The 13,565-nt window shown below is 37.6% G+C and overlaps 1 protein-coding gene across 1 annotated transcript; it reads left to right on the top strand.

The window, feature by feature from the left end:
• The first annotated feature begins 3 nt into the window (after positions 1-3).
• On the top strand, positions 4-12,854 carry LOC116300291 (phosphoribosylformylglycinamidine synthase). Its single transcript, XM_031709128.2, has 11 exons — positions 4-1,037; positions 1,829-1,956; positions 5,283-5,411; positions 5,688-5,948; positions 6,038-6,265; positions 6,637-6,849; positions 6,928-7,073; positions 8,260-8,391; positions 10,197-10,427; positions 10,700-11,077; positions 11,232-12,854. Exons 1-11 carry the CDS (start codon positions 172-174, stop codon positions 12,597-12,599), a joined length of 4,080 nt encoding a protein of 1,359 aa, XP_031564988.2. The 5' UTR covers positions 4-171; the 3' UTR covers positions 12,600-12,854.
• Positions 12,855-13,565: the final 711 nt, after the last annotated feature.

Here is a 13,565-nt window from a genome sequence, read left to right as displayed (position 1 = left end):
CCCTGTCATGGCTGTTATCACGTGACGGTCCAAAGCCTCTATTGTGCTCACGCTTTCATTTTACTCACACACTGCACATGATTTGGGTTCCCTGTGGTCTAACACGTGCGAATCTGCAAAATTGTGCAAACTTTTGAAGCGGGAGATGTGAATATACAAAAAAGAACAAAAATGCCTAGTTCTGTTTATGGATTCTACCAAGTTCCAGGCTTGTCTTCAGAAGCCCAAGAAGTTACTCTAACTGCGCTAAAAGCAGCAATTCCCAGGCTCGACATTACAAAGTTCGAAAGTGAACTGTGCTTCTATGTTGGTGTTGAGAACCAGTTGACGAAGGTGGAAGAAGAATCATTGAGACGAATTTTCAGTAGATCTTTCGAAAAAGAAAAGACAACAAGAACCTCACATCTTTACACGAAAGGTAATACATTCAAAGATTCAACCAATAGCATTATTATCGAAATCGGACCAAGGCTGAATTTTTCCACGGCATTTTCTACAAACGCTGTATCTATTTGCCAATCGATTGGTTTGAAGAAAGTAGAAAGAGTTGAACGATCTCGTCGATATCTGGTCGAGTTTCATGATAAAGATGAAACTCAGATATCTAGCGTATTAAATAAAGATGAAGAGCTAGCATTAGTACATCTGCTTCATGATCGTATGACTGAATGTCGCTATGTCAAGCCAATTGAGAGTTTTGAAGTTGATGTCCATCCAGAACAGTGGTACGAGATTGATGTGATGGGCCAAGGAAAGCCAGCTTTGGAAAAGATTAATAAAGACCTTGGCCTTGCTTTTGACGACTGGGATTTAGAATATTATTCAGAGGTTTTCAAAGAAAGAGTTGGTCGTAATCCAACGAGTGTTGAATGCTTTGATCTTGCCCAGTCCAACAGTGAACATTCTCGTCACTGGTTCTTCCGCGGCAGACTTGTTATTGATGGGAAGGAGATCGACAGTTCCCTCATGAAAATGGTCATGAAAACACAAGAAACCAGTAATGATAACAACGTGATTAAGTTCAGCGACAATAGCAGGTAAAAAGATTTTGAATGGGTGAGTGTAATTAGGGGAGGGGGGGGGATTATGGTGTTTCTTTTGGTCCATTTGATTTTTTGGGAAAAAATTGGTTAAATTCCCCACCATGCGAGCCAACCAAATGATCAAATGCCCCACCGTTCAGGCTCCACTAAGTGGTCAAATGCATGCCCCTCTAGTCTGATGAATCTCAAATTTTACCTAAAAAGTACTAAACTGAGCCCGTACAACTGAAGTTTTTTTATTCTTGGTTCTCTGATAATAAAAAACTAAAATTAATTGATAAGGATGAAGGAAAATATTACAGGGGTTTCATTAAAGGCTGGAGATCAGAGAATGCTCTGGTAAATTCTTAATCTATATGTCAAGTCCTTGTTATGTCTATTATATTTATGTTACTGTAAATTTACTGTTATGTTATATTAATTGCTATCAATAGTGATTTATTATTGGATTCCATGCTGGGATTTGTTGGATAACATGTCAACTCTTGAATCCCTTAGCCAAGAATTGATAAAAATGGTGAAATTAAGCTTGAAGGCTTCAAGCATTTGGTCCACAAAAACAATTCATATGCTTGATTTCTTTGACTCACCCTCTTGTCTCATCTGTTTATAAATGAGTCTCATTTGTAGGTAATTATTTATTTTGCATCCCACATAAAGCATGTTATGTTTCTATTATTATAGTGTTATACTATATGCTCTATATTAGTTTAATTGCATTGTTTATTTCTGGTTGCACCAACTTACACTGTACTTAAGTCCTACTATCTTTTCTGCTCCCTTAGTTCTATATCTGGCTTCAGTGTACCCATTTTAAAGCCAGACAATCCAAAAACTGCCAGCAAATTCCACATGAAAAAGGACATTACAAGACACATCATTTTCTCTGCTGAGACTCATAACTTCCCCACAGGTAAATTGAGGTTTGTTCTATTCATTGTGTTTAATGAACATGCAAATAAACCACTTCTGATACTTTGAAAATCTGACTTGAGGCTTCAGTAAAAAGGTGCTTTTATGCATCATATTGACCAGTATTGCCACTTTGAATCAAGGCTAGTGAGAGCATTCACCTGATGCTCATAGAATACAAGCGAAAAACAATTATTTCTAAACTTCAAGAAATTTTAATTGAAAATGTTTTATGTACCTCCAATTTGCAGTAAACTGCAGGTCAACAAAAATAAACACACTTAAAGCATGTCATTTAACGTGTTAATTAATGATGTCGAGGAGATTCTTGTGAAATGCTAGATAATATTTATATGTCATTTAATTTCTATTTAACAATTGGACTACAAGGTCGAGTGTTCTCTAGTCAATAGATAGTCAATGAGGCGCGTAGTGTCCATTAACATAAAGCTTAAACTTGCTCTAGCTATTTCATATAAAAATCTCTTTCCAATATTTTTTACCTTATCAGTTCTTGGGATCATTTTTTTGAATTATTAACTTAATGAGTGATAAACTGAAATAATTTATTTACAAATACTTTGTTGTCGGATCATTCAAAGCAGTGCCATGTTTACAATTTGCTTAATATAAGATTCTTGTCAGTTAACTTGTACTTTCTTTATTGTTTTGTCTGTTCTTACCGTTTAAAATTCTTCTTGAATGCATGTGAATAATAGAATATGAATTACTTACTTAATATTCTCTTGATGTGAATAAGTTGTCTTTTGGATTTTTTTTGTTCTTTGAGGGAATCCTACATTTGACAACATAATATCTGCTAATATTTCCGATGACAAGGATCGATTGTTTTTCTTGGAGAAATACACGACAGGCAAGGTGAACGAGGCCATCGCCGGTTTCTTAGCAACCAATTCAGATACCGCCTACAGAGAGGCTCAGATTAAGCTGCTCAAGCAGCGTTTCCTTTTAAAATGCCATCATTATCTCAGTAGTCAGTTGTTTGTCCGTCATAAGTTTGCACATGAAAATCTCAGTGAAATCTGACGGCCGCTTTTTCATGTTAAAATTGCCATAATTCTCAGTTTTTATTTATCTGTACCATTCAAAACCTCAATTCCTTTCCTTTAAAGATTTGTTTTAGAGAACGAGCAGAAATTTTTGACAAAACTTGAGCATGCACTTGTTTATTTTCACTACTCGATATCTATCACAGTATAGATAGTGAGTACGTCAGCCAATCAGATTGCAGGATTCGTGATAGTATACTAGTAGGTTTATGCTAAATTATATTAGAACGATTTCACATATACAATGTTTTACATGCAAATTAGTTTGAGATTAAAATAACATGCTATTGAGACAAACCTGTGGATACACCTTTCAGCCGTGAAAATGTTCATTTCACACGTTAAAATTGAAGCTAAAAGAATGATTATTTAACCAAAAGTAAAACCAAGAAGCAAGAAAAAAAAAACAGATTTATAGGAGCTAGTGGCTTGTGAAACATATAAAGAAATGTGCAGTAAAGCAACATGGATACACTTGAACCTGTAAAGAATTTGCTGACTGATCTTGACATCAAGGGCCAGTGGGGCCAAGGGACAGTGAAATTGAAATGAAACAAAAATAAGGGGTGTTAATAATTTTCCTGTGAAATGTGGTATTCTTTGTCTTATTAACACACCAAATTAAAATGTAGGACTTTGAAAAAAATTGTGTTGCTTGTAGCTAGTGCTGAAAACCAGTGCAATACACAAATTATACTTTCATCTACGTCATTCATATGATTTTGCCCTAAGGCCTCATCGTGTGTGAGCAAAAGCAATTATTGGCCACCTAACACCTCTACCGTATTACACAGAAAAAGAATTATCACCTTTTGTTTTAGGGTGCACTGAGCTGGAAAAAAAGAATAAAAGCAAAAAGATCTATACAAATAATGAAACATTACAAAAATGATGAATCGAATTATAAGTTCTTTTTTTCAATATCACTGTCCCTTCTTGATTTGGACCTCAACATTGGTCAGCAAATTCTTTACACGTTCTAGTGTATCCATGTTGCTTTACTGCAAATTTATTTATGCACTTCACAAGCCACTAGCATCTCAGTAGCTCTTTCTCTTCTTGCTTTTTGGTTCAGCCTCTAATTAAATTATAAACTATCTTTTTAATTTCGATTTTAACTTGTGAATTGAACATATTCACGGCTGAAGCATGCATCCATAAAATGTAACCATGCGGCAAGGGTATGCACAGAATACGAACTTGGATTGCAACAAGTGACAGAATATATTTATTAAACAAAGCCAAACTTAAGCTAATGTTTACAAGAACAAATACATTGAAGACTAAGTCAAAGTAAAGGAAATAAACAATATCAACAAAATAAATGGGGACAATAATAAGGCATTAGAATATCTTGCTAGAAGCAAGTTACTCTGTGATATTAGCTCTTTCCAGAAGTATTCTATCTGAGCTCAAACCCAACTGAAAACTGACTGAAACTAGCGTCTAATTATATGAGGAGAGTAAGCAAGGGACAACAAGGTTTTGAGGTTTTTATGGTAATGTTACTGAACGCCTCTTTTCCGTTGTAACTTACTGCGGTAAGAATGTCCATTGCTTAATCCCGGCACCAGAACACGATAATTTACCTAACCTAACGAGATAATTTTGCCGAAAAGTAGTAAAAGCATGTTTAGCATCTCCATGTGATTAATACATATCTGAGATACATTCCTAAGTGCTGAACAAATGCCACTAAACTAAGATAAAATTCCTAAATGTTGAAATAATGGCATTCCTTAGAGTTCTCAGAGAAAGTTCCAAATGTTCAAAATAAATGTGCCAGTGACACTGTCACACATGGGCATAGAGTTTGTCTCTCACATTAGAATGTTATTTTAATCTCAAACTAAGGTGTATGCAAAACGTTGGCTATGTGAAATTGTTCTGTTAAAAAGCCAACACCCATAAAACATTTTAATATTAAAATCTGTAAAATAAATATTAATATGTAAATCAGAAGTTAACATATATAGTGTCATATAAAAACATATAGTTAGACTATATTATAGACTACTGCAGGGTACCTGTAGTAGCTGAGAGCAATCCAGGTTAATTTTTTAAATGTTACGTGGTTTGAAGGTGTTTGTTATTACATATGCATCTGTTATTAACCAAATTGAAATATGGCTATCAATTTGAATATTATTACCATTTTCTACATAGACTAGCGAATGACTAGCCTCTCATACATGTGAAAACAGTCAGTCAATTTCGATTCAGTGTATACTATTGTATCATATACTTTTACTGATAGGTGTTGCACCCTTTTCTGGTGCAACCACTGGAACTGGAGGACGCATCAGGGACATTCAAGCAACTGGTAGAGGGGCACACGTTATAGCAGGAACAGCAGGTTATTGTTTTGGGAATTTACAAATACCAGGTGTGTATATGGCAGAGAAAAGAACAACATGTCAAATGAATTCAACTTTTACTTTTTGATCAGTTAAGAATTGAAATATCAACCACAACCTTGAAATACACATGGAAGAGCTTTTTGATCAAAGTTTCTAAATTCATTAACCCTACATTTAATTCTCTATTGTTGTCAGTAGTAACAGCATGTTTTCTTGGTGTAATTATTGCTTCATACTAATGGACTCAGAGATTGGCTTATAAGCACATTTATGTGTTAACCATACAAATATTTTTGTTAAAGGTTACAAGCTTCCATGGGAAGACCCTGATCTCACATATCCTCCAAATATGGCTCCTGCTTTAGAAGTAGCTGTAGAAGCAAGCAATGGTGCATCGGATTATGGCAATAAGTTTGGAGAACCTGTGCTGGCTGGTTTTGCAAGGTCATTTGGAATGAAACTACCTAGTGGTGAGAGGCGTGAATGGGTGAAACCCATCATGTTCAGTGGTGGCATTGGAAGTATTGATGCAGCAAATATAACAAAGCTTCATCCTCAGCAAGGTAATAAAACTGGATTGTTTTTTTTTGGATGTAGGCTGTACAAGTCTAATTAATTGAGTAAATTTTGCTTGTGTCTCTTCACAATGAAGGCATGGAAGTTGTTAAGGTTGGAGGCCCTGTCTACAGAATAGGAGTGGGTGGTGGTGCAGCATCGTCTATTCAGGTACAGGGGGATAATGTGTCAGAGCTTGACTTTGGTGCAGTTCAGAGAGGAGATGCTGAAATGGAGCAAAAGATGAACCGTGCTATAAGAGCTTGTCTAGAACTGGATTCCAACCTTATTTGTAGTATTCATGATCAGGGAGCTGGTGGAAATGGTAAGAAATGTGTAGTGTACTAACATTCATATTATGAGTGTCATGAATTCCATAGCTCATTTCATTCACAACTTGAACAATATCACTTTAGCATAATGTTAGTACAGGGTCTATTCATTTAGAGCTTGGTGCATGGCAAGTGATGTAATGACAATATGTCAGGACAGGGATACGTGTGTTAGTACAGGGTCTATTCATTTAGAGCTGGGTGCATGGCAAGTGATGTAGTGATAATACGTCAGGACAGGGATACCTTTTGTTCTCCCCCTTGTCATGAGGGTTTTTCAGGATTTTCTAATCTTGTTTACAAAAAATTACCATACAGTGTTAATGTAGTAACCAACTGGATAAGGTGACTTTTGTTTTTGTAGGTAATGTACTAAAAGAAATCTGTGAACCTGCGGGAGCTATGATCCAAGTTAAAGATTTTACGCTTGGGGATCCCACATTGTCTGTGTTGGAGATATGGGGTGCTGAGTACCAAGAAAGCAATGCTTTATTGGTTAGAAAAGAAGACAAAAAGTCTTTGAAGGAGATTTGTTGTAGAGAGAAAGTTCCTGTTGACTTTGTTGGGAATATTACAGGTATGTTGAACCAACGTCACATTATTTTAGCATTCCTTTTACTTACTACATACTGAAAAGATTTTGTTTCTTTGTAAGGTGATGGACATATAGTTCTAGAGGATGCTTTATGTACAAATGGTAGTACCGAGAGTCTGGTTGAAAAAGCTGCAAAGCGTAAAAAAACTGCTATTTATCCTGTGGATTTGGAACTGGATGTTGTTCTGGGAAAAATGCCAAGAAAGGTTTGTTTGCATCATGAAATTTTGTGGAAACATAACAAAATTAATCACCATTAGCATATGTATTGGACGAAGAAAATTCCGAGGACTTCCAAAATTGGATGAGGCCGTATTTGTTGATTGGGGAATATGAAATCCCATTTCCTATTAATTACATAGCTGCCTAATTAATCCCTTATCAACAAGACCTGTCCAATTAAGAAAATAATTGGACAGGTCTTGTTGATATGGGATTAATGAGAAGCTGTATAATTAATAATGGTAATAGGACTGAGTGGAATCCAATTCCATGTGTAATCATACAAGGGATAAACAACATTAGATAACTGGGTAGCAGGAGTCCAATTTGTTTATTCTAAGTATTATTACAGACAGAATTGGACAACACAAAGTCCTGTTACCAATTAACTATAACTATTACCATTTCTGAGAAAAATATTTTTGTGATAAACAATAAACAACAGTTGTTCATTGACAGGGCAGAAAAACGGTTTTTGGCCTTTCGCCATAAGGACAGCTTTATGTATTTAAGCTCAATATTTTGTAAACACGTTCTTTTGGAGCCAAATAGCAAAATTCTTTACTTATTACTGTCATGAACTTATTCATTATCCAAGTGGTTAGTATTGGCATGTGACCTCTTCAATGCGTTATGCATGGAATATTTGACTTTAAATAAATGACTTAGACAACTCACTATTATTTACATGTGAGCAATTGGGAATTAAGAACAGATCGCGTAGCAGTGCTACCCCCTCACACCAAGGCAACCCAGGTTTTATTCCCAGACTTAGTGTTGCATGTGAGGGTTTTTCTCCATGTTCTGCACCTTGGCAAAAATCAACTCCTAAATTCAAATTGGAATTCAGTGGATGAAGAGCCATTCTTGGGAACTAATGTGTATGTGCAAATCGTTGATGCTGATTGGTAGATGTAAGACAGTAATAACCTCACATGTGAATATTATTGCATTTTGATATTATTTTTGTTATAAGCCAGGCCTTTCTACTTGGGTTGTGGTTTTAGTTATAAGGCAAACATGTATCATAGGTTATCATAGTTGCCATTGCCACTAGGATGTTTGCTTACTCAACAAACGGTTGAGCTGACAGCCAGAGTAGTCTCTAAGGAATGGCTAGATGCTAAAAAAATTCCATGCTTACATTAAATTTTTAAATTTATTTTCTAGGTGTTTAACTTGGAGCGAATCCAAACCAAACTAAGACAATTAGAAATAGATTGTAATCTAACTCTGAGAGAGGCACTTGATAGAGTACTGAGATTACCATCAGTGGCTAGTAAAAGATACCTCACAAACAAAGTAAGTAGTCTTTAGCAACAAATCTGATTTATTACCAAAAAATACCTTGTAAAGGCTTCTTCCTGATGTTGATAATAAATAAGGCTAGTTAATGACAGTTCATGAAAGGAAGTCAAAAAGTTATGTTACAGTTCAAGTGAAACCGGATGTTGTGCAGGGCCATTTTTGAAAACAGTACTTTTGTGCTGACTAGGTTACAATGGGTAAATAACATTGTATGATGATGATGATGTTGAGGAGGGAGAAGAATGATGATGATGATGAGTAGGAGGAGGAGGATGATGAAGATGATGAGGAGTAGGAGAATGATGGTGATGATGAGTAGGAGGAGGAGAATGCTGAAGATGATGAGGAGGAAGAGGAGGAGAATGATGATGAGGAGTAGGAGGAGAGTGATGAGGAGGAGACGTAGTAGGAGTAGAATGATCATGAGTAGGAGGAGGAGGATGATGAGGAGGAGAAGGATAAAGATGATGAGGAATAGGAGGAGGAGAATGATGATGATGAGGAGTAGGAGAATGATGGTGATGATGAGTAGGAGGAGGAGAAGAATGCTGAAGATGATAAGGAACAGGAGGAGGAGAATGATGATGAAGAGGAGTAGGAGGAGGAGGAGGATGAGTAGGAGGAGGATGAGGAGTAGGAGGAGAATGCTGAAGATGATAAGGAACAGGAAGAGGAGAATGATGATGAAGAGGAGTAGGAGGAGGAGGAGGATGAGTAGGAGGAGGATGAGGAGTAGGAGGAGAATGCTGAAGATGATAAGGAACAGGAAGAGGAGAATGATGATGAAGAGGAGTAGGAGGAGGAGAATGATGCCGATGATGAGGAGGATGAGGAAGAGGAGGATGATGATGAGGATGAGGAGGAGCAGGATGATGATGAGTAGGAGGAGAATGATGATGATGAGGAGTAGGAGAATGATGGTGATGATGAGTAGGAGGAGGAGAATGCTGATGATGATGAGGAGGAAGAGGAGGAGAATGATGATGAGGAGTAGGAGGAGAGTGATGAGGAGGAGACGTAGTAGGAGTAGAATGATCATGAGTAGGAGGAGGAGGATGATGAGGAGGAGAAGGATAAAGATGATGAGGAATAGGAGGAGTAGAATGATCATGAGTAGGAGGAGGAGGATGATGAGGAGGAGAGGGATAAAGATGATGAGGAATAGGAGGAGGAGAATGATGATGATGAGGAGTAGGAGAATGATGGTGATGATGAGTAGGAGTAGGAGGAGAATGCTGAAGATGATAAGGAACAGGAAGAGGAGAATGATGATGAAGAGGAGTAGGAGGAGGAGGAGGATGAGTAGGAGGAGGATGAGGAGTAGGAGGAGAATGCTGAAGATGATAAGGAACAGGAAGAGGAGAATGATGATGAAGAGGAGTAGGAGGAGGAGGAGGATGATGATGAGTAGGAGGAGAATGATGATGATGATGAGTAGGAGGATGATGATGATAACGATGATGAAGAGCAGAATAATGAGACAGACCCAATTAAGTGGATGCATCAGTGTAATTCCAAGTTTAGATTTTATACTTTCAAAACATTCATTGAAACTATTTCTAGCATGAGAGATTACAAAGCATTTGAATGTGAGGTGATATTTATTTGGTTTCTTGTGGAAGAGATAAAAATAATTCTTGAACAGCATGTGCAAATGATATTTAAGAGTGGCATAAGTCAGCATGCACCCATTAAATGTAATATTTCTGAGTGCTGCAAGAGATCACCTGCAATACTGAGTGATTGGTATGGTGTTTTTTTCTTCTTTTCAATTCATTGATGATTCATTTCCCCTTAAGGTGGATCGTAGTGTAACGGGACTAGTAGCCCAACAGCAATGTGTAGGTCCATTGCACACTCCTGTAGCAGATGTAGCAGTGACTGCATTATCTCATTTTGACACATGTGGTTCAGCAACGGCTATCGGCGAACAGCCAATCAAAGGGCTGATCAATAATCAAAGTGGTGCAAGAATGACTGTTGGAGAGGCGCTGACTAATCTGGTCTTTACAAAGATATCTGACTTAAAGGTTTGTTTCTTCCTACAGTAGGTTTCCAGGGCTCCCATTGATAGCAGAGCTTTTTATTAGTTCTGAAGGGACTACCCTGGCTTTATTTATTTTATAAAAAGTTTTCATTCATATTCAAATGGAGTAAAAGATAACTTGAATAAATAATTCTCAAGAGCGGTGGGTCAGTAAACTAATGTTTAGAATTAATAAATTCATGAACCAAAAGTCCTGAATGACTGAAGAATTATCCTTTGGTAAAAATTGTTTACTGATACTCTATTATTTCATAGGATGTTAAGTGCAGTGCAAATTGGATGTGGGCAGCAAAACTACCCGGAGAAGGAGCAGCACTGCATGATGCATGTAATGCAATGTGCACCATTATGGCTGATATAGGAATTGCTGTTGATGGGGGAAAAGATTCCTTAAGTATGGCCGCCAAAGTCGGGGGACAACCCGTCAAGGCACCAGGAGCTCTAGTCGTTTCTGTATATGCTCCTTGTCCAGACATCAGACTCAAGGTTACACCAGATCTAAAGCTTCCTCATGGCAAGGGATCACTTGTTTATGTTAGAATGGGCTCCAGTAAATGTCGTCTCGGTGGAAGTGCACTGGCTCAAGTCTATAATCAGATTGGAAATACCTGCCCAGACCTCGATGATCCAAAAGTATGACAGATATATAAATGTGTTTATAAGTGTGTAATAGTCATTGAACAATAACCCTGAGTCGAGGTTATATGCATTGGTTCATATTATTTGAACAAGCTGATTTATGTGCTATTTTGCATGACATTAACGCGCTTTAACCATTTCGTTTAAGGAATTCGTCTCAGGATTCCAGACTACACAAGAACTCATTGGCAATAAGCTTGTTACAGCTGGACATGATGTCAGTGATGGTGGCTTAGTCACAGCGTTGCTAGAGATGGCCTTTGCAGGGAACTGTGGCATCGACGTCAATCTTCATTACCCAAGCACAGAAGAACCCTGTGTCAGCAAAGCGATAGATCTTTTATTCGCTGAGGAACTTGGTATAGTTCTTGAAGTCAGCAAGCGCAATCTTGGTAAAGTCTTGAGTGCTTATAAGTCAAGTAACGTTGCATGCTGTGAGATTGGCCAGACTGGAAGCCTCGGGGAAGATAGCTACGTATCAATCTGTGTGGAAGGCGTTTCTGTCCTCAAAGAGAATATGGTGGACCTGAGAGACATATGGGAGGCAACAAGTTTTCAGCTGGAGAGACGGCAGTGCAACCCAAGGTGTGTAGAATTAGAGGAAGCTGGACTGCGACACAGGAAAGCTCCAGAATATTGCCTAACATTTGAGCCATTGGCAGCTGCACCAAGAGAAATGACGGACTCGCCCCCTAAAGTGGCTGTTATAAGAGAAGAAGGAAGTAACGGTGACCGTGAGATGGTTGCTAGCCTTTACATGGCAGGCTTTGAAGTGTGGGATGTGACTATGAATGACCTCTGTCAAGGATCTTTCAGTTTGAAAATGTTTCGTGGTGTAGTGTTTGTTGGGGGTTTTAGCTACGCTGATGTGATGGGATCGGCAAAGGGTTGGGCGGCAGTTTGTCAGGTAAACGATACGGCACGTAAAGAGTTTGATTCATTCCTCACACGTAACGACACATTCAGTCTAGGAATCTGTAATGGATGTCAGCTAATGGGGCTGCTTGGTTGGGTCGGGTCTGATACAACAGCTTCTTCATCAAACGAAGATAGTGACGCCTTGTGTGCCTCTCAAGGTGTGTGCTTTACACATAATACTTCCGAAAGATTCGAGTCCCGTTTTGTGACAGTTTCCATTGAACCAAGTCCTGCCATTATGTTAAAAGGAATGGAAGGTTCAATCCTGGGCGTCTGGGTAGCTCATGGAGAGGGCAGAGCACAGTTTCGGCGAGCTGACATCCTACAAGATATTTTGGCTAAAGATCTTGCTCCTGTTCGTTACGTTGATGACGACTGTAACATTACAACTCAGTATCCTCTAAACCCCAATGGATCCCCGCTGGGAATAGCTGCACTGTGTTCACAGGATGGTCGTCACCTTGCTATGATGCCCCATCCAGAAAGATGTACGTTGATATGGCAATGGCCTTGGATGCCTGAAGATTGGAGGCAAAACCTTGAAACATCACCATGGTTACAGATGTTTCACAATGCTTTCATGTGGTGTCAACAGTAAGCTGTCTCTAATACCTATATACCAGATACCTATACTTGTACTAGATGTAGCCTTTCGATTTCAATTTATAATTTTTCGTTCAGTCGTGAAAGAAAACTTTTAAAGTTTACTTAAATAATAATTTCGGAGAGCTTTTCTTGTAAGTTGTAAATCACTTACGAATCTGGTTATACTCAGATACCAATAATGCTAAAAGCATAAAGGTGCAGTGCTAATTTTTTTCAGTATTTCTTTAATAAAGAGAAATGCTAGGAATGTTTTATTGTATTTATTGATCTGTTATTGGTTTGTTTTCATTTTCAGTCTGACAACAGGAGTCAGATGACTTTGTTAATATAACTTGTTGCTTCATTACCTTTATTACCGACTGTTTGAAGGCTATTTTTCGCTATTTTTCGACTTTTTTCACTATTGGTTGTGGAGTGGAATGTCACTCAGTCACCTCAACCCCTATCCCTCAAACCTCCCCCAGGAAACAGGGAAATTACCGAGCTAATCAATAAGCTAGCAAGCTAGCCACTCATAAACGAGGAGAGCAAACGCTTGTCTTACGACAAACCTCAAAGAATGCAAATATTTCTGAACTTAATAATCTTCATTCTACAGACTGAAATTAAGTTCATCAGTGAAGATGCGCGTATTGTTAAAGACACCAGGAAGCATAATAAAACTATTTAATTCTGATCCCTTGCTTGATGCAGGTACTATAATAATAGATTGTTTATTCAACCTCTCGCAGTATTTTTAAAATTGAAGTACAGGCAGGGTCAGTCACTAATAATAAATAAATATAGAATAATAATATAGAATAATAAATATAGAATAATAAATATAGAATAATATAGAATAATAAATATAGAATAATATATAGATAATAGATATAGAGAAAAATAAATATAAAAAAAGAATTAAAAAAATAAATTCAATCGCGTGCGCACATTGGTCACAAATGTGCGGAATCAATTC

The sequence above is a fragment of the Actinia tenebrosa genome, unplaced genomic scaffold, assembly GCF_029948245.1.
Source record: "Actinia tenebrosa isolate PJP-AT-01 unplaced genomic scaffold, QUT_ActTen_1.0 PGA_scaffold6__47_contigs__length_16458017, whole genome shotgun sequence".
In the NCBI taxonomy this organism is placed as follows: Eukaryota; Metazoa; Cnidaria; class Anthozoa; order Actiniaria; family Actiniidae; genus Actinia; species Actinia tenebrosa.
Note: the sequence above shows the minus strand (reverse complement) of the source record. Positions and strands in the feature narration are given on the sequence as shown.

Coding starts and splice junctions, on each gene's coding strand:
- LOC116300291 (XM_031709128.2), top strand. CDS start 172: ATGCCTAGTTCTGTTTATGGATTCTACCAAGTTCCAGGCTTGTCTTCA. Junction 1,957..5,282: donor GACTCATAACTTCCCCACAG/GTAAATTGAGGT, acceptor TTTTACTGATAG/GTGTTGCACCCTTTTCTGGT. Junction 5,412..5,687: donor TGGGAATTTACAAATACCAG/GTGTGTATATGG, acceptor TTTTTGTTAAAG/GTTACAAGCTTCCATGGGAA.